Below are 21,675 nucleotides of genomic sequence, written 5' to 3' on the forward strand. Positions count from 1 at the left end.
AAAATATATACATATATTGTCTTCAGACAAGATAACAGAGCCTCTAGCTGGGCCTCCCTCTGTTTGTCCATGTAGCAGTACCCAGATGAGTGTCTGAGTGACAATGGCCAAATCTGTCCAGAGGGGATTTCCTGATGGCCAGGCTGCAGCCGGAAGACACAACGTCACCAATTCCAGGAAACGCTCCACCTGTTGGACACGATGACTTTACAAATAGCTATGGAGGTGGGGGTGGTGGCCTGAAGTGGGAATGGACAATCAGTCAGTAATGAGAGGTGGCCTTTTATGTGTAGCAAAGAAAATTTTCAGGGAACCTGATGACAAATGAGGTGGTCCTCTAAGGCCCCTGCTGTCACCAGATCTCACCTCTCCTTGTCAAGACCCTGTTATCATTTCTTTTTGTCTTGACCTGAAATCCCAGATTTAACATCTTTTCCTCCGTGTTAAATAATTGTCTCAGCAAGGAGCCTATTGGGATGTCTCCTTGCATAGGTATATTAACACAGACTTATTTGTACTAGAATAGTAAAGATAACTACCAAATCTTAAATACTTGCTCTGTGCTAGTCACTGTGCTAAGGCATACATGTACGAGAAGGTTTTATCCTCACAGCAAACCGATAAAGGAGCTCCTGTTCATGCTTATAGTATGTAGAGGACACAGGTTAAGGGAGATGAAGAAACATGACTAAGTTTGCAAAGCTAGTGAGGGTCAGAGCCAGACTTCAGACTCAGGGCTGAGGCCAAGTTGAGAGTCTACAGCCTTGTTTTTCAAAGTGTGGCCGTCGGAGCCAGGACAAGGACAAAAGCCAGGAGCCCACCCCAGACTTTCTGATTTGAAATCTGCATTTTAAGAAGGTCCCCAGGTGGGTTCATACACACATTGGAGTTTAAGAAGCTCCATCATCGCACTTGCAAAGCCCGTCACCCCATATTTGCACACCCATGTTCATAGCAGCACTATTCACAACAACCGTGAGGTGAATGAAAGCAACCCAAGGGTCCATTGATGGATAAGTGGATACAGAAAATGTGGGATATACATACATACAATGGATAATTACTCAGTCTTAAGAAAGGAAGGAAATTCTGACGCATACTACCACATAGATACATTTTTAGGACATTATGCTAAGGGAAATGAGCCAGTCACAAAAAGACAAATACTATGTGATTCCACTTATATGAGGTACTTAGAATGGTGAAAAACATAAAGACAGAAAGTAGAATGGTGGTTGCCAGTTATTGGGGGGAAGAGAGGATGGGACATTGTTTTTTTAAAATAGTATAGATTTTCAGATGAAAAAGCTTTGCAGATTGGTTGCATGACCACCTGAATGTATTTAATACTACTGAACTATACACTTAAAAATGGTGAACATGGCAAATTTTCTTGTTCAAAAGCTACAGTTTTTGTTGTGGTGGTTCTTTTTAAGGTCACCACATGTTGCATTTAAAGTGGCGGAAGGTCAGTGTGGGAGCTGAGCTTAGGGCAGCATAAGCTGATAAGGCAGGCCCAGGTGCACCTCTCCAATGGGGGTCTTTGGCCTTTCGGCTCTACGAAGGTATTACATCTTGACGGCAGATCTAAGGAGGAAAAGTGGGGCCCTTTGGGGTGGTGGTGGGACCTAAGAAGGTGAAGTTCAAATTCTATTAGCAGCCCTGGGAAATTGGTGGCATATCCCCTGACTAGCCTGCACCACCAAGCAGATGGAGGGGCTTTCTTAGGTTCACTGTGATGAGCGCCAGCCTGGCACTGCTGTAGCCATGAGCACTAGGAAACTGGAACTGAGGTAACGCTAACCCCATGGCTGAGATCACCTCACGCTCTGGCTTTTTACCCACACGCCTGGGTAACTAGAGCTCTGCACTGACCACGTGAATCCACAGGAAACGTCAACATTTCTCTCTACATGAGCAAGCTGCTGCACACGACTGCACAGGTCACACTCTGCGCACTGGAGTTTGGAAGAAGAGACACACAAAGTATACCTCCCAAGTCATGAGAGATATTAAAAAATAAACCAAAAACCCAGGTTAAACCATAAAAGACAGAAAATAGGAAGTGCATAAAGTCTTAAAACAAAATCCTGAAAGTAAAACCATGTATTTTAGATATGACATTAAATATAAATAAATTATACTCCACAATCAACGTCAGATTTACTCAGATTTGATTTAAAAGGGGGGAAAAAAAGCCTTGAACACATGTTGTTTATAAAAGAACCATTAAAGCAAAGTGATATATTAAAGGCTAAACAAAAAATAAAGAGCAAAGACCAGGCAAACACAAAAACAGGATTGACAATTGGAATGGAAGACAAAGAATTAAAATTTAAAAGTACCAAGCAGGGAAAAATGAAACATTTTACAATGCTAAAATCAACCAATGAAGCTGTAACAATAGTGACAGACTAAATAAAGTAGCACTAAAGTATCTTTTTAAAAAATCAGTTGTAAAAGAAAACCCAGTACAGCATGAAAACTAATAATAGCAAAGAGTGATATTGCACTGTGTGCCATGCACTGTTCTAAGGCATCTTATAAATATTAGCTAATTTAACTCTCATTGCAATCATAGGAAATCAGTACTATTCTTATCATTATTTTACAGAGGAAGAAACTGAGACACAGAGAGATTACATCCATCTTCCAAGATTTCATAACCTCTAACACACCCTCTCTCTGATGCATGGAATAAGCTAAGGAAGGAATAACCCAATAATTCCCACACAAAAAATGAGAGTACTTATCACCTCTTTAGTTGAGCTAAACTCCCATTAACTTCCCAAAAACAAAATAACCTGGATAAATTTGTCAGCAAAAACCTTAGATGACATCTATGGCCTCCTCAATTATATCAATCTCTGATTGTCATACACACAGAGATTAACACCTTTTAAAATGTGTTCTATTATAGTGTGATGCTCAAGTTAAAATGAATCTTTCAAGAACATGTGTCCTTCTCAGTCCAAAAAATCTGCTTTATAGTAATTGTTATCAGTTTCACAGAGTGGAACTTCAGGCCTAGAGGTGGCAGTTTAGTTAAGGAGGGAAGGCTGAGGGATGTCCCTTGATACCAGCACTGATTTCAGAGTTGTGACCCAGTAGATACACTAATATCCATTTATGTTCACCACCCGCTACCCCCATTTGCAACATTTTCTCAAAGGCTCTAAAAAAAAATTTTTTTTTAAGCAATTTCCGTTTGTGACGTTCCCAGGAAATCAGAAAAATGTCACAAGGGAAAATATGGCTGATGTGGATTTACTCACCAAAGGATGAACAATAGGCTGCAAATTCAAGTGCAATGTAACTTGGGAAGAATAAATCACAACGATCACAAAGCACAAGGTGGTTCTCCCTGGAGATTTCATTTCTTCAAGTTGGTGTTGCTTTGCCTAAAATGGAAATGTGGTGGTTTAGAGGTAGAACAATTTATTTATCAAACATGGAAAGAACTCGCAAACCCTGTCTTGAAAGTCACACTACAAAAGGACTTTTCCAATGGAGGGTGGAAAGGAAGGAGCATAGAGGTGTCAACTCTACAGCATAGTCCGTGCTCTGGAGCATTGGGTGAGGAAACATCAGGAAGGATGAGGGTTGGGGAGGATGGGGGTTGGTACCTGTAAATAGGACAAAGGTGGCAGACGTTTGGGTCTATATACATGGAGAACGAGAGAGAAAGAATGACAAAAGAGAAAGTGGAGGGAGAGGGAAAACAAGAGAAAGGAAAATACTATTCAGTAAGAAATACTTTTAACATTGTGATCCAGTACACATAATATAGGAACAAAAGATTTCAGAGAACAATACTTACCTTTGCTATCATACATGCGACACACTGATATTTTCAATTCTAGTCTATCCTATCTTACCCTATCTTTCTTTTAATTCTTGTAGCAACCCATTAAATTGATTTTATGAGCCATATGAATGGGTAACAATCCATAAGTATGGAAAATCCTGGACTTCAGTCATAAAATTATAAGTTGTATTTTATAACATTTTATCATATTATATTATGTAATATAGCCTATTAATATCATACTATATCCCATCCTGTGTATTGATTTGTGATACCTGTGTTTTTACAATACTGGTGGATGAAAACAGATTTTGGTGACCAGATTACTCATGGTGGCGTTTAAAAAAGTAGAGTATCGAATGGGACAATCCCAACCCTCATGGGTCTGAGGACCAGGACAAACTACTTTGTGCAGTCTCCTTTCCTTACTGTCTTTTCTATGTCCATGTATTTTTCTGGGGAAAGCACTAGACTAAGAGACAGAGGTGGGGATTACTATAAACTAACTGTGCATCCTTGAGTAAGTCACTTGCTTTTTCCAAGTTCCCCCACCTGTGAAATGGGGATCATTATACCTCCTCTAATTTTCTCAGACTTTTCTGAGACTCACATGCCATTAAAAGCCATGAAGAGCTTCAGGGATGCAGTCTGCCGTGGCTTTCACCCTGATGGCCGGTGGAATCCAGAGGGCAACCATCAGGAAGGGCAGGCCTTGGCACAGGCATAGCAGAGAGGGCCAGGGGACTGTGGCCAGAATAACACAAAGATGATAGCCAAGCCTCACATGCCAGGGAGAATTGTGTTTCAATCACCAGCTGCCAGCCGCCTCCTTTTCCTCTTCCCCAGTGGGAAAGAGGGAAGCAGAAGGCCCTGGAAAACTGACCCAATTGGCAAATCTGGCAATCAAATACATTTTTTAAATTCTGCAACTCAGTGGTTTTTTGAAAAAGCTGTGCCATTTAGGTTACGGGAATAGATACTTAAGACCAGATGTGTCTGTTGAAGAGAAATCATGGCAACTCTTTGTTTAGCTCTCCATTGGAGGTTGTTCCTCCCTTGTTGAAAAGGAGTGGGTTTTTGTGGGTGTTGGGCAGGCTGATTTAGCCTGGTGACAGCAACTGTTCCTGGAATGAATCGAGCATTTAGGAGACAACTTCATCTTTTCAGGCCCCGACTTAATGCACTGTATTAGCTGATTCCATATTGAGGCAGCTGATCAGACTTAGTAACTGAACGGTTAGTGAGCCTCCCTTAGAATGTGACACCCAGGGAGGGACTGAGGTATTAGTGAGACTCAGGCTAACTCCATATCTTTCCACCATTTCCCAATGTTGGCCTTTTTGCCAAGTTAGCGAGAATTATAATGTCCCCAAATGGTTCCTTCTGGTCCTTCTATATAGGTCACCAGACACTACTGTCCACCGTCTCTTCCCTCAGCCTCCCCCATGACAGTTCTTGATTAAATCAACATTCTTTTCTCTGTTGACTTAGTTATTGACAACAAAATCACAAGCCAATAGAAATAGAGATGTAGGGACGACTCCACTCTGGGGAGGGGTTCTCTGGATGCAGGAGAATGATAATAGCTACGGACATTCATCAGATACACAGCAGGGTGAGGGGTTTTCCCCTTGAAAGGTGAATGCCACCACTTTGAGAGAGAGGTAACTTCAAACTATTTGACAACCCATATGTCATGAGCCTGACTAACTCGAGAAGTGATACCAGCTGTAGGTCATGTTCAGCTTTTCAGGTTGCCGCTACATTTGGGAAGAGACCTTAAGACAAATTTTTCTTACCCATCTCATTAACCCTCCAAATCAAAGGTGTTGTTTTCTGTGAGGAAGCCAGTAGGAGCTGCTTAACTTGGGTAATGAAGGACAAAATCCAAATTTATCCTGTTAAAAGCACAGAGCATCATTCCACATTCAAGGCAATGTGTCTTCAGTAGGGCTTCCTTAATTGTAAATCCCCTAGAAGTTCATATTTATTCCAAATTCCTGGAGTAAAGGGCAGACAATGACTAAGAGACACAGAGACAAACAGAAGCAGCAAGAGAAAGAAAATGATCTGATATTATTCCCAGTTTCTTTCTCTTCTAAACTGATAAGTCCTGAACACTGTACTAAAACTCACCAACCAGCATGAGCAAGCTGTATCTTAGAAAAGCTGGGAAATAAATATTATCTCACGGGCAATACTAACCCTGTGGTGATGAGCAACTTCCTGGTCTCCTCCAACTCTATATTTTCCTTTACATGAAGTTAGAAGAGGGAAAGAGGGAAATCAGGCACCCTGACATCATATGCCAGGAATAAGTTGTCGGGATTCTCAGCAGCACTGCATTTCGAGGATGAGGGTCTGGGTTCCTCGAAGCAGTCTATAAGGACACGCCCCTGGAGAGTGATTACGCATCAGGAGAGGTCACTGTGACGGGTCTGAAACACACCAGGGAACTGTTCTCCCACATCTTAGAAACAACCAGTGCTTAAGATCAACCGCTCTCCTGGAAACCCTTCATCAGCCTTGACCTGTCCAGACTTTCAGTAGGAAGAGGAGTAAAGAGGGGTTACATACTTTGCAAGTTCAAAGCATGTTCACAAAATGACCACATCTGTGAGGTCTGATGACCCAATGTCATCATCAAATTGTGATTCTAAGCTCTTTCTAAATAGGGCAATAGTGCGACTCTTTCTGGAAATGATTTATTTCCTAAGCTCTACACACTTCTGCCTTCTCGTGCTCTCTGGTATCTTCAGCCCCTCTCCCCTAGGGAGCCTCGCCTTGATCCTCTCCTTGCTCCTCTTGGAGAATAGGAAGGTAAGAAGTGAAAGTGAGCCCATGTTTGATCAGCCTCTGCCCAAGTGCCTCCTTCCTCCAGTCCAGGGCTCTGCTCCCAGCTTTTGTCTGGCACATGGTCTCTCCCCTAGCATCACAAGGTACCACCACCCTGGAAGGAAGTTTGGAAGGAAGTTCCCTGGAGTATTTGTGCATCACCTGCTTCAGCGGTTCTTATCCCTGTCTGAGCATCAGAACCATCATCTGGGGAAGTTCTTCTTTTGTTTATTTGTTGTTTTAATATCATCTCAATCAATTGAATCAAATTATCTAGGGGTTGGTAGCTAACAGTCTGTATGCATCTCAGATGCTTCTGATGTATAAGAAGGTTTGAGGTCTTCAGATCCATATTTTCAGCATTCCAGTGATCTTTCGACATTCTCCTGAACACTCCTGCTACTTTCCATCACCAGCCTTTAGGTCTCCCTCTACTGAAGAAACTATGTACAAACAGAATATTCAAGGGGATGCATTTAGGAGCAATCAATCAATGATGGATGAATGAATGGATGAATGGGAGTATGGACTCTGCCCAATATTTCTGCTACAATTCAATAGCCTAGGCTAGGGACTGGCAAAGTTTTGAGATGGAAGAGCCACCAGGGGTCGGCAAACTGTGGCTTGTGAGCCACATGTGGCTGTCTGGGTACGTACATGTAGCTCTGAAGTAAAATTGAAAATGAAAATAAAACTATCATAGTTTCATTTATAATATTACTTTAAATTTTACTTATTTGTAAAAATATATTTATGGCTCTCAAATAATTTTTAAGTTGTTGTGAGGGACAGGATTGGCTCTTCCAAGGGGTTGGCAAACTTTTGAGATGGAACGTACCCAAAGAACCGCATGTGGCTCGTGAGCCGCAGTTTGCCGACCCCTGGCCTAGGCTGTTATTTGAGCTTGTGTTTATATATCTCATATATTGTAGTATCAAATGTGTTGTGCACTAATCAACCAACTAATATAGACTGCTTTTTACAGGCCCAAAACTGTGCTATGCATTCACTAATTGAAAGGAGTCATGGTCTTTGCACCCCAAGAAGTTCTCAACCTCATTGGAAGGCATGAAACATACAATTAAAATAATATAGACTGAAAGGAAAATAAGCTTAAAGACACTGTTTACTAAAAGCCTACTAAGTACCAAAAAGTGTTAAGTGGAATAAATACGTTAATCCACTTATTTACCTCTCACAATAACTCTGTGAGATAGATACTTGAATCCTAATTCATAGATGAGAAAATGAAGGCCCAGAGAGGTGACAGAATTTATCCAGGCTATCCAGCTAGTAGGTAGCAGAGTGACAGCCACCCCCAAGATGGCCTCTCCCCAAAGCCAGCTGCAGCTGGCACATGATTAGCATGACAAGAGTTGAGGACAAGGGGGAGTCCAGTGAGCTTTGGAGTGACCAGGGTCACTGGCCAGACCCTGAAGGATGGGTGATGCTTCAGTGTATAATGGAGACAGAAAAGAGAATTTCAGGCAAAAGAGAAAAGCCTAAGCCGAGGCAGCTGTCTTACGTTTCAAAGGGAACTAAGCAGTCCAAAGGGTGATGTTTAGCAGCCACTTGAACCACCTGTGGAAGTTCCGTTGATCAGCAGGTCCAGCCACTGTGACAACGGCTCAGCTGTGTGTCCTCAGGGGGTAATTGTTCTCCTGAACAATCACCCTCACCAAAAAAGGCAGAGCTATTTTCGTTCTAACTTGGAAAGAGAATGAATTTGATGGCCTTAGGCTCAGGTGATTCCCTCCTTCCTGTAGTAGGATGTAGTGGAAAGAGCACCTGCTTTGAAGCAAAACAGGCTTGTTTTCTGTTTCTAGCACCACCACTTAATAACTATGGGCGAGACACTGACCCCGCTGAGCCTCAGTTTCCTGACATGAATAAAGTGGGTCATAGTACCTGCCTTGCAGCATTGTTGTAAAGTCGAGCTATCGTGCCCACGAAGCACTAAAGAGCCTGGTTATAGTTGGAATTTGTCATGTGCTGAGTTGTGGGCTTCCAAAATTGATACGTTGAAATCCCAACCCCCAGTATCTCAGCACGTGGCCTTATTTGAAGACAGGGTCTTTAAACAGGTAATTAAGTTACAATGAGGTCATGAAGGTGGGCTCTAATCCAATATGACCAGTGACTTTATAAGAACTAGAGATTAGGATACAGATGTGTACAGAGGAAGGACCGTGTGAAAACACCACAGGAAAATGACTGTCTGCAAACCAAGGACAGAGGCCTCCCAACACATCAACCCTGCCAACACTTTGATTTCAGAATTGTAACCTCCAGAATGGTGAGAAAATAAATTCCTGTTGTTTAAACAACCCAGTCTATGGGACTCTGCTATAGCAGGCCTACCAAACTGATATAAAGTTAAAAAAATTATCTCTTTTTTATTTTTTATCCTTAGAAAAGGCTAAACATAGCCCTTGGGTCAGCTGTTCTATATTTATTCTGGGTATATTTTTATGAAAATTGAAAAATGGGTTCTTGGTCTGTCTGAATAGAGCATAAAAACACACAGTCAGAGTTGGAAGACAAGTTAGACTTCATCTCCAGTTCAAGTCCCCCAAACCCCTGACATACACACAGCTCTTAGCTTTTCAGATGAGAAAACTAAGGCCGAGCAAGGTCTTTGTGTCTCAAAGGCAACTGGGGGTTGAGTCAGTCAGGACTCAAGGCTCTTAGTATTCTAGATAAAAATACTGTCCTACAGTCAGGTGAGCCATTTATGATAGGATTGTGATTGTGAGAGATGATGATGATGATGATGATGGTCCTTGTCATTTACTGGGTGCTTGCTATGTTCCAGGCATGGTGCTAAGCTCTTTCCAAGGAGTGTGTCATTTAACCTTCTCAATGATCCTATGGTACCACTAAATTATCATTACTTCTCAGGTACAGACATGCAAGGTTAGAAAGATAACTCGCCAAGACCATACAGCTGATACGTGATAGTGGCAAAATTATAAAGTCAGCAGTTTATTCTACTGGGGAAAATGTACTATGTGAGCTATGAGATCTTCTTGGTGGGGTATCAATAAGAATAAATGGAAACCTTTCTCTATATGGACACTAGACCATACAACTGGAAACATGAGTTCCAGCCTCACTTTGCCACTAATTAACTGTGTGACCTAGTGCAAGTTACTTTACCTCTCTGAGTCTCAGTTTTCTTATTTACAAAACCAGGGAGGGAGTTGACTGCACTCAGTGGTCTCAAAGAGTCTAAATTCAAAGAGTCTAAAATTCCTCACAGTTATTTCAAATACAATGCAAACTTACTTAAGCTTATGAGCTTAATTACAGCTATCTCTTGCATTTATCCAACCCACCTCTGATTTACTGCTAGTCCATGTCTCACTGCCCCTCATATGCACCATTGCAGTGGCTTCCATTCTTTTCCTCTCTGTGCCATCATCTACATGAATGCAAGACTGACCTTCTGGAAGCTCTCTTCTTGTGTGTTATTCCCTGTTTAGCTCCCCCATCGCTTTCAGCATAAAGGCAATAGCTTTCACTGATATCAAGGCCCTCTATGACCTGGATGGTATTTTTCAGAGCTGCCATATTTAATAAACATCTATCATATTTTCACTACTGAAACTGGTTGTTCTTTCATAATTAAAAAAAGTGCAAGAGATTTTCCAGTATCCATGCAAAATTAAAAATACAAAAACTAACATTTGAGAATGAATCCAGAGTGGGGGGCGAGGGAGGCAATTATTATTGTCAAACTATTTTCAGTATTTGGCAAAACCAAAATAATCCTGCCATTAACTTGATTTGCTAATCTCCACCTTTTCAAGTCCCTTAGCCTTAGGATAATCACTGCATATTCAAATTCTATTCACCCTTCAATGATCAGGCAAAAGCTTCCTCCAGGCTGGATGTTCCCAGATCTGTTCAGCTATAAACAGTCCCTGCTCCTCTGAACACCCACATTTAATCTAGGCCCTTAGTCTTCCTCCTTGTATTATACAGAGGGTGCCAAAAAAAAATGTCTATGCATTTTGAGAAAGGAAAACTGTATTAAAATTGTAATACTCAATATATACCAATAACAAAAGATGAATACAAGTCACATTTGACTTCTGCAATTACTAGAGGTGCTCAAAGTGGTTACTATCAGCATCCAGACACTTCTGATTATGGCAAATGACTACTTGAGCAATGTTGACCAAAGGTCCACTTATATACAGTAATACCTTGCTTTGCGAGCATAATTCGTTCCAGAAACAAACTACTCATATTGCAAGACATCGCTCGTTTACCAAGTTAAAATGTATTATTAGGTTTTTGCCATTACAAGTAATGGCAAAAACCGCTATTACTTTTGCACCAACCTAATAGAAATGTTTGCTCGTCTTGTGGAACACTCACAAACCAAATCACTCTCAATCCAAGATTTTATTGTATATATTTTTTGGCACCCCTGGTATTTATACCTGTAAGTGTTACTGAAGCAAATCTATTTATCCCCTAACCCATGAATTCATCTGTGTATTCATTCACTGGACAAACATTTATTAAGTCCTGCTAAGTGTCAAGGTGCTCTGCTAGGTGCAGGTGGAATAGCCAAAAAACAAGAGAATGGGCCCTGTCTCCATGGAGCTTAGAGTCTAATGGAGTAGATGAGCTTTACTAAAGAATCAATTGCTCAATTCCTTATTTCAGTATGACTGTGCTACCAAGGAGAATAATCATACTACTAATATTTGTTGAGCATTTACTATATGCCAGTCACTCATCTGACCACTGACTGTCTTAAATCCTTTAATCCTCATAATTCCAATGAAGGGGTTATAGGATAATAGCTAATTTATAGTATGATAGCGAATTAACTGAGCCACAGAGTGGTTAGATAACTTACCCTAAATCACGCACGCATAGCCAGAATTTGAACCTTGGAAGTTTAATTCCAAAGCCCATCAGTTTAACCACTGTGCTGAACTGTCTAATAAAATAAAACCTATTAAGAGAGGGATATGACCTAGTCTTCAGAATTTGTGGGAGGTGCCCCAGAAGTATTTAATTGAGCTGAAATCTGAAGCACGATTCGGAGTTAGCTAAAAACAAAAGAGGAGGTTGGAGGGTGGGAAGGAAGTAGGTTCCAGGCAGAAAGAAGATCATGTGCAAAGGCCCTGAGGTGGGAAAACACATGGCATATTCAAGGAACTGTAAGCAGGCCAGAGTAGCTGGCACACCAAAAGGAAGCAGGAGACAGTTTGAGATGGGGCTGGTGAGGTGAGCTAGAGCCAGGCAGGTAAGCACAGTAATTGCAACCACAGGAGTGGATAAGATTGATTAAGAAGACAGTAGTGAAAGTAGAGAAGAAGACCTAAGACCAAGTCCCACAGAATTCTAATGATCAAAGGTCCAGTCAAGGAAGACAACTGAGTCAAGACATTTGAGAATGAGAGACCAGAAAGGAAGGAGGGAAACAAGGTTAGGAACCAGGGAAGGTCAAGTTTCAAGAAGCAGAGTGTGGTCAGCTATGTCCAACTGAGCAGAGGCCTGTTAAGGGGAGGACTGAGAATGCCGACTGGATTTGGAGACGTGATATATTCTTAGCATAGGGGATCTCACTGGGGTGATGGGAGAGGACATCATATAGGGAAGAGCTGTAGAGTGTGGGAGGTGAGAGCTTAGAGATGGTGAGCACATAAAACGCAAGAAGCTTGGTTGCAAAGTAGAGGAGAGTGGAGATTCTTCCCAAATGTGAACGGCTTAGCATTCATTTTACACACTGTAGGTGATGTTATATACATGGCTTTCTTTTTAAGAGAGGAACTAATTGTATTGCATGCTAGGACAATATCAAAGGAAGCCACACCTCTTAATAAACTTTGGCCTGCGGCTGGCTAACTAGACAAGTTATGATATCCTTTGAAACAAGCCAAGGGAATCTCTCTCTATGCTCTGCTCTCCATGTTCTGGGGTATAGACTGTATATACTCAAGTGGCTATAGTTTAAACATGTACTTCTGATCAAAATAGAGACTAGAGGAGAGACTGAAAATAACAATGCATATATATCATTCTAATACTAGAGAATAATTCAAGGCAGATGGCAAATAATGGATAATAATACCAAATTCGAGAACTTTCATTGCAAATTTTATTGTGATTATTACCCTTTGCTCATCCCCATGAGGCAATGAGTTGCAATAAGGATAGGCTGTCATCAGTAACCATCCTCCTGAATTACAGAAGTACAGGTTAAAAATCCTTAAGTATAACTTCATAGATCTGTATTTCCAGCCGCAGAGGTGATAAGACTTATCTTTGTTTACCTTATTTAATTAGATTATTCATCCCTCTCACATGCAGAACTATAAGCTAAATATTTATTTGACACAAACACGAAACACAATACCAATTAAAGACCTGTCTCGAATTTTTTTTTTCTTCTCTATTTAATTTCCCTTTGCCTTGAAATAAGGTCCTGCAACAGCAATTGTGTCAGGGTGGCTCAGTACTATCAGATTACAGAGGAACATTTGTTTGTACACAATGGGGTCAAGCTTTCCAAAACACACTGCACATGTGTGCAGCGTTGATAACCTTTTATCCTTCTTTCCTTGTTGTAAGTTGCTAGAGGATTTTAACCTTTAAGCAAGAGATTGCCATCTTTATGAAAACATTAAGTTCCTAACTGTGCCCTTATCTCATCTATCTTAGGACTTTCCTTTACCTCATGGAGGGGTCTCCCTAAATCCTGGTGAAACAGTGCCAGGGCACATTCCTGTTATTGCCAGGAAGGTAGCCCTGTGGGTGGCTGCAGTGTTGTAGAGAGCATCAGAGAGCTTGGGTGTGAATCCAAGCCTTACAGTTCTATGGTTCTACCTTCTGTTAGGTGAGATTCAAAATAATACTGGAGTATTTCCATAATAATCATAGTAGACCAATCAGAGCTGTCTCTGTGCAGAACCTGGGGGCCCTCATTGCTGGATAGTGGGGAGGTCTGTGGGAGGGTCCACGGCAAGGGGCTGGGTGTGTGAGACAGAGTTGTGGGGGGCACTCTGGGTACTCCAGGGGCTCAGGGTAGCAGTTATTTCAGACCATCTTAGCCTTCTGTCTTTCCTCCTTTCACAGCCCTCATCCACCCCATCCCCTTGGGCAATGTCATCCTTGGCCGGTGGCTTCATGTCTCTGAAATTTTCATTTCCTTTTCTAAGGAGTCTGTTCGACTTTAAGAATGATGTGCATGCACTACTCAAAAAAAAAATACTGCTTCTTTTCTCCCCAAAATACAGTACCCTGAAAAGTCATGGCCACTCCAAGATTTCCTTAATCTGGATTTTAGTCCTCACCTTATGGTGGAAAGTATTTTATGAAGACGTAAAACCAATGACATTCTTCACTGTTGCTCATCCTCTCTGGTTTCTTATGCCATTTAGTGTCCCCGCATTCGTGGTGCCCCCTTTTCCTCCTCCTGGGTTGCTCATCACTCCAGGTTTCGCTCCTTTCCCTCCTCATTCTGCAAATCCATACTTCTTATTCTACCACCACCTCACTGTGGGCCTGCCAACCCCTCTACTGGGTCCTTAGCTTATCTCTCCTGACACCTTATCCAGTCTGTGACAATTCCCAAAACTTCATTTCCACCCTGATCTCTTTACTAAACATTAGGAGCTTCTCTCCAATTGTACCATTTCCACCTGGGTTTAAATTCAGCTTATCTAACACTGGACATGTCTCCTTCTCTCCCACTGCTTTCTCCTAACCCACTTTTCCCAGATTTACCAACAACTGGCTTCGTTCTCCAGTTTCTTGGCTCACAACCCCACAGGTATCCTTGGACACAAGAATTGAGGGCACAAGAGGGAAAAGCGGGTCAGTCACTAAGTCCCATTTATGACTCCACTGCTATTGTTTCCTTTTCCTCGGCCACCATACTGGTTTGCACATTATCATGTCACCCCTGGGTGACTGCAGTCATCTCCTCCGTGGGATCCCTTCCTCCTTCTTCCCTGCCCAATAACCCATCATGCCACCCACCAGCTGACTCATTTGTCCAGAGCACCGTTTTTCACAGATTGCTACTACACCACATTCAAATACTTCCAACCTTCTCAAATGCCAGAGAGTATTTAGGCTAAGTGACCTGGCAAGCATGATCACCACAACCTAATAAAACCCAGCTCTGCCACATTTATCTTCCATAACACGTCAATGTCCCTTCTTCTGCAAAATGTCATAAATATTAACAATAAATATTGGTCGACTGGATTGCTACCTCTTGACTTTTTTTCCAGACGATTCTTGGCAATTGAAATGCCCCGTTCCTCCTTGCTGAGCTCCACTCATCATTTCAGATCCTCCTTACGGACTTCGTAACAACTACAATCATTTATCAAGCCCTCGCTCTGTGCCAGGCGTTAGGCTAAGCACTCTGCATGCACTAGGCTCATTTAATCCCTACGGTCCTATACTGTTACTTATCATTAGCCCCATTTTCAGATGAAGAAACTGAGGCTTGGGTAGATTCAATCACACAACCGGGTCACACAGGAAGTAGCTAAGTCTGCTGCCAGCGTCTAAACTCTTAGCCTTCATAGTTCACTGCCTCTTTTCTTGTCTTCTTCAGCGATACATCTTTATCCTGAATGCACTGTATTTCTCTCCCCAGGTATTCCTGTGGTGCTGCCGTGGGGGTCTTTTTGCAGTACTGTTGTGGGGTTTGTAGCATAGTGTAGTAATTAGGCATATGCACTCTTCAGTCAGATTGTCTGAGCTGGTATCCTGACTCTAGCTTGCTAGCTTTGTGTGTCTCAGACAGGGGACACTTCGAATTAAGTGTCCCCTCAATCAAAATAAGGATTAAAACAGCACTTGAGGTATAGGATGATTGGAATAACTAAATGAGTTAACAATCTTTATGAAGCACTGAACTTAATGCCTGGCACATAGTAAGCATAATTATTACCTGTTATTCTTAAAGTTTCCAATGCCTGTGCCTTGCCTCCCATTAAGAGTATAAGCTAATTAAAGAAAAGGACTCTTTGCCTTTTTTAATTCTACAGCCTGTAGCAAATCTCTCCAGGGTGGGTGCCTCCACTAAGCTGTGATTTTAAAGGTTTCACTGTTGTGGTTACCTTTGAGGAAATAGGTAAGATTCCAATTATTTTAACCGTCATGACCAGCGTCATACAATGTGAGCTGAAATGCTGAGCTGACAAATAACCGGTGAATTCATAGTGAACCCACAGCCAACACAGATATTTAACTCAACAAGCCTTTCTTGCGCACCTATTCTGTGCCAAAATTCATAGGCACAGGGGGAAACTTGGAGTAGCTGAGAGAGACTCTCCTCGTACTCTCTATAGAGGAGGCAAAGACTGCACCGACGAGCGATACCAACTTGAACTACATTAGGAAATGCCGGGGTGGAAAGGTTCTAGGGACCCATTTTATGATTAAAAGACAGCCCTGATTTATTATTGTCTATCCATATTTAGACCCATCCAGAAAGCGGTGGATCAGCAAAAGACAATTATTATTTCTCTTTCCATTTTTTCTTGGAATTGGGAAAAAAAATATGTTAAAGTGACATTGAGTAAAATGTATAACCTCCCGTAGTCACTTGGCACTCGAAGAGCACATCCTGTTTACCTAGAACATTTAATCTGATTTTGTAAAATCCACAAGTGTATCTACACTGAAGGCGGTGGGGTTGTTTCAGTTTAAAAGCGAAAGGCAGTGCCATGGCCAAGGGAGCTGGAACGCTCCTCATCATTCTCACATGCAGCTGTGAGTGAGATAGATCTGCTCTTCTCATAAACGGCAGCAGCCAGAACCCTAGTACATGATGCTCACAGCTGCTGGCACTTCTGGCCCCGATTGCTAGGCTACATGAACGGGTGCTGCTTCTGCTTCTCAGTTTAGGCCTTTTAGCTCCTACTGTTAGGACTCAGTGGTTCTAACCCCTAGTTGCATAAAAGAATCTCTTCAGAGATTAAAATAGTAATGGTAATTCCATGCCCAAGGCCCCTTCCCCAGAATTCTGATCAATTACCAAGGAAGTGTCTGGGTGTTGGTTGTTTTGTTTTGTTTTGTTTTTGTTAAGTTCCTGCGGTGATACTATTGGACAGCAGGTGTTAGAATCTGATACGATCTGGACCAGGCAAGAGCTTGATATAACTACAGATTCCCAGCAAAATTGGGAGTCCATGTTACTACAAAGCTGCCAGAATCCAGCCAATCACATTAAGTCTCTATTCTATATGACGTTTATGCTCATATCACTGACCAAGAATGGGGCTGGAAAACCAAAAATGGGTTTCTTCTCATCTCAGTGCCCTAGAAAGATTCATTGTGTGATGCTAGGCAAACGACTTAACCTCTGAACCTCTCATTTTTGTATTTCATAAAATGGGAATAAGATACCTGCTTTATCTGTGACACGGCAGAAGAAGTCTCTGAGGCTAGCACTATGCAGTAGGGTGAAGTGGTTAATCATGTTAGCCAGAGATCAGGGCAAGAATCAAGGCAGGCAAATTTAACAGGATGGTTGAAAAGCACCAAGATGGTCCAAAATCATCAGGGCCAAGTGGCCCTTGAGTTTGAGATGGAAAAAACTCAAAAATGACAAGAAATTACCAAATAGCCATTGAAAGTGTTTTGTAATCATTCTTGGGTTTGACATTGCTTATTTGTATGATTTTTTTTTCCAAACTCTCTTTCCATGGGCCATACTAACTTGTTAATAGTGATTTTTGCTTATTTGCTTGTTTCATAACAATATATAGGGGTCAGGGGATAAAAGGCCATCTTTTTACAGAAGATTAAAATAGATAAAAAATGAATGCATCTGTTAAATACATTTATATCCATTAAATGAGAAGACAATGTCTCCCACACTCACCTCATCTTCCCTGGGCCAACCACTTAATCTAGCAAGCTATCTTCTGTCTATCAGTCTGTCTGTCTGTCTATCTATCTATTCAGTTAACTTTCTTTTCTTTTCTTTTTTCCTTTTCATTTCCTCCAGAACAAGCCTGCCTTTGATGGTCTTCAAGAGAGAAGCCCAAACATTACGTTGGAAAATCTAGAGTTTAATCCATGGGAAATTGTTATTAATATTATTAATTGGCAAAGTCGACACAAAAATAATAATTGTGAAAATTAGTAAAACTCTTTCAGACTTTTCTAAGTGTTAAAAAAGCTGTTCATATTCCCTATGTATCATTTTATCTTTCCAGGGAGAGGACAGTGTTTTGGTATAGATTAATACATGAATCTGACAATGACAATTTATGTGCCCTGGCTTGTCCTAAGAGCTGGGAATAGAGAAAGTAAGTCAATCAGCTGGTAAGATATGCAGAAAATTATTAATGGGCTAATATGGGGGAGGAGAAATACAATGCATATTGGGGGGCTCGGCACTTGAAAAACTGTTAGAGACATTCTGTTACAGTACAAATACTTTCATGTACCACTAGTGTAATTCAAAAATGAAAGGCCAGAAACATTGGCCTTTTATGAAAGGAAAAACCGAGCTGCAGTGAAATGGCATGGCCCAGCTTTCTACAATGTATAAGAAAATATAGTTTAAGCCAACCACACATCATAGAACTTTTCCTCCCTTCTAGAATGCTCTAGGCCAGTCTGCCAAGCTCTTAATCTCAGCACTCTTCCTGATTTCCTGCCCAGTGCTCACTGTAAACTCCTTTCCCCTCAATCAATGGGTCGGAGGTAGCTGCTTACATTTTACATTTCAGAGATCACCCCTTTCCCCAGAGACTGAGCATATCCTGTGCTCCTCCTGCTGTGAGCAGGAGCATACTCCCCTTTCTCAGCACAATCGCATTATGGCCGCCTGGCCACAGGAAGATTTGATTCGTGAATACATTGGTCTTTATGGTTTCTTCTGGCTCAGAGATGGGAAAATTCATTTAAAAGAAGAAAAAAAAATAAAGAAAACTCTATTATTACAGAGAACACCTTAAAAGTATCCCAGCTAATTGCCTGAGACTCAATCTCCCTGAACACAATCTCAACCAACAGGCTGCACAGTGCTCTTGAACATATATGCCACATCTACATATAGAAAAGAAAATCAGGCAAAGAGGATCATAACTGAAAGATACCTTACAAGGAGTGTCAGAGTGATAAGTGTCCCTGAGGTCTTGCTGCAAAAGCAGACAGATCACAGGAGGAGAAATGCCTGTTACCTGTTGAGCACCGCAGTCCCCAGGCTGGCTCCTGCTTGGACCAGACTCCTAACAGCTTCCAGGTTTCTACTATGAGGCCATTTGTCCTGCAGCCTCCTTGAAGGCCTCACGTCCGATGAAGAGAGAGCCAAACAGGACTCATTGCGGGGCTTAGGCAGGACTGGCAGCTGCGCACCAAGCTTGGCCTTTCACCTGCCCGGTGCCTCCCTGCAGCGGCCCTCTGAGCCTCACAGAGCCATTCCCGAGAGCCTACTGCTGTTTGAAAAACAAGAAGTGACTTTCTGGTCCTCTTCCCCGGATGGCGTGTGCGATTTCCTTCACGCCCATAGGAAGTCCTTCAGGTCTTTCTTATCTGGAAACCTCTCCACTGAGTGGCTGGACTTGTTTGGCTAATGCCCCTTAGTTCTTGCTTTCCTTTCTCCAAAGGAAAAAAAAAATCAGAAAAATGAAAACCCAACCAGAGTAAACCAGAGCAAACCCAAAATAGGTTAGAGCTAATGACTGGTGTTGGATGCCTGGTTTAAATCTTCAAAAGAGGTCCACCAAATTAGATTGTGATTTCAGAGGGAAAGGAAAATGAAGATTATCGATGAGTTCCTTGTCTCTAGCGGTGCCAAAAAGTCAGAGAATAAAAAAATTCTCAGAGCATGACTAGACATACAGAAGTGGTTTAGTCCCAGCCCAGGGCTCTATGGAAGGCTGCAGTTCAAATACGTCACATGAAGGGATAACGAGTTTTCCCAGATTTCCAGGGAAGCTCTATGAATATTTGTGCATCAAACTATAAATTCTGTGATGCTCAAAATATCATCTCCATAACACTAATATATAATGATAAGGAGATACGTGAATAATTATCAGAGTTTTTGACCTGGAAGTGACCTACCCACCCTTATTTTACCAGTGAGGAAACTGAGGCCCAAGGAGAAATAAAGACTTGCCCAAGGTCAGACAGAACACAGATGGGAAGTAATAAATTATCACCCACTTGTCCTTAAACTTCAGTGTGAGGAATGCTGTTCCGTTGCCTGCTCTGGAGCCTTGTTCACAGGAAGTTTGATGAATGAGGCCTGGCCTGGAGCCCAGGAATCTGCATTGTAAGGACGTGCTCCAGGTGAGCTTGATGCAGTCCCCAGACTGTATTTAGAGAAACCATCATAGTGTCAAAGCAAGGACACCAGAGTCAGAGTGTAGGGATTCAAACCACAGTCCCCTCGATTTCTATTTATGTGGCCTTGTGCACATTATGAGACCTCACTGAGACTCAGCTTTGTTATGTGTGAAAGTGGATGCTACTGCTGAGCTTATATAGACTCCAGTGACAGCGTGACAGAGGAAGCACTCAAAAACTGTTCATGACTACCTGGAGACCTGGGTTCTAATCCTCTAAGCTCAGACGTCTTCCCTGTTCCGTAGCGTTTCCCTCTCCCCTTGCCTGACTTCCCTTCCGGCCAAAGCTGTCGTCCTTCATTACACGTGTCTGCAACCACCAGCAGAACTCAGGCTTGAGACAAAAAGTTAAGTATTTTGATACAAAGAGGATGCACTCAGTACCGATTCTCAACTGTATCGTCCCGCACACTCCATGCAGCCACAGGGAGACGATGGTGGCTGCCCACACACCGCTGACCCTCTTTGCTGACTGCCCTGGTCTGGCTGTGGGGCCTCACTCATGGCAAGGAACTCAGGGGGTGAACTGAGGTGGCTCTAAAACACAGCGATCTCACTCTTCTTGGGGGACATTGGAGTAAGCTTGGACATGTGGCCCTTTGTGGATGCACATTACCTGTGGAGTTACTGTTAGTGGCATAATAAAGGTTTTTCTTATTTAATTCAGTTCCAATTGGGTTTTGTGTTATTTGTAGCTAAAAGCCATTATAGTGAAGTTGTGAATCACCATGATAAATAAATCTTTTGATTGTCTATACTACCCTTGGCCTAAAAAAAAAAAAAGAAGAAAAATATCAAAACACATACACACCAAGCCAAATAGCTTAAATCATATTCTAAAATATTCCAAACTAGTTTCTTATGCTAAATTTTTAAGACACCTTTATTGAGGTAAAATTGATGTACCATAAACTGCAGATATTTAAGTGTACAGTTTGATAAGTCTTTTTTAAAGGTTTGTATTAAAAATATAGCTAACATACAATATTATATGAGTTTCAGAGGTGCACCATAGTTACTCAACATTTATATACTTAAGAAGTGATCACCATGATAAGTCCAGCAACCATCTGACACCATACCACACTATCAAAATATTATTGACTATATTCTCTATGCTGTACTTTACATCCCCATGACTTATTTGTTTTATACCTGGAAATTTGGACCTCTTATTCCCCTTCATCTTTTCCCCCTTTTTAATTTTTCAATTACAGTTAACATTCAATATTATTTTATATTAATTTCAGGTATACAGAATAGCGGTTAGACAGTTGTATAATTTAAGAAATGATCTTCCTGATTAGCTTAGTACCCACCAGTCACTATACATAGTTGTTCTCATATTATTGACTATATTCCCCATGCTGTACATGACATCCCCATGACTTGTTTTATACCTGGAAATTTGGACCTCTTATCACCCTTCCCTTTTTCCCACCTATTTAAATTTATGATTGTCAATTACAGTTGACATTCAATATTATTTTATACTAATTCAGGTGTATAGCATAGTGATTAGACATTTATATAATTTAAGAAGTGATTCTCAGACTAGTCTAGTATCTACCTGGCACTATACATAGTTATTACCATATGATTGACTATATTCCCTATGCTTTACTTTACTTCCCTGTGACGATTTTGTAACTACCAATCTGTACTTTTTAATCCCTTCAA

At 41.5% G+C, this 21,675-nt stretch overlaps 1 protein-coding gene across 1 annotated transcript in view; it reads right to left on the reverse strand.

Annotated features, from left to right (window-relative positions):
• The window catches only part of ADGRF5 (adhesion G protein-coupled receptor F5), a 94,761-nt gene extending 75,623 nt beyond the window's left edge, over positions 1-19,138 (reverse strand). Inside the window, exons 1-2 of the mRNA XM_019667519.1 lie at positions 18,826-19,138; positions 3,276-3,401 (exon numbers count right to left, since the gene is read on the reverse strand). Of these exons, the coding sequence (XP_019523064.1) occupies positions 3,276-3,377 (102 nt within the window). The 5' untranslated portion in view covers positions 3,378-3,401; positions 18,826-19,138. The remainder of the gene's footprint in view (positions 1-3,275; positions 3,402-18,825) is intronic.
• Positions 19,139-21,675: the final 2,537 nt, after the last annotated feature.

Source organism: Hipposideros armiger, unplaced genomic scaffold (assembly GCF_001890085.2).
Source record: "Hipposideros armiger isolate ML-2016 unplaced genomic scaffold, ASM189008v1 scaffold_499, whole genome shotgun sequence".
NCBI classification, from domain to species: Eukaryota; Metazoa; Chordata; class Mammalia; order Chiroptera; family Hipposideridae; genus Hipposideros; species Hipposideros armiger.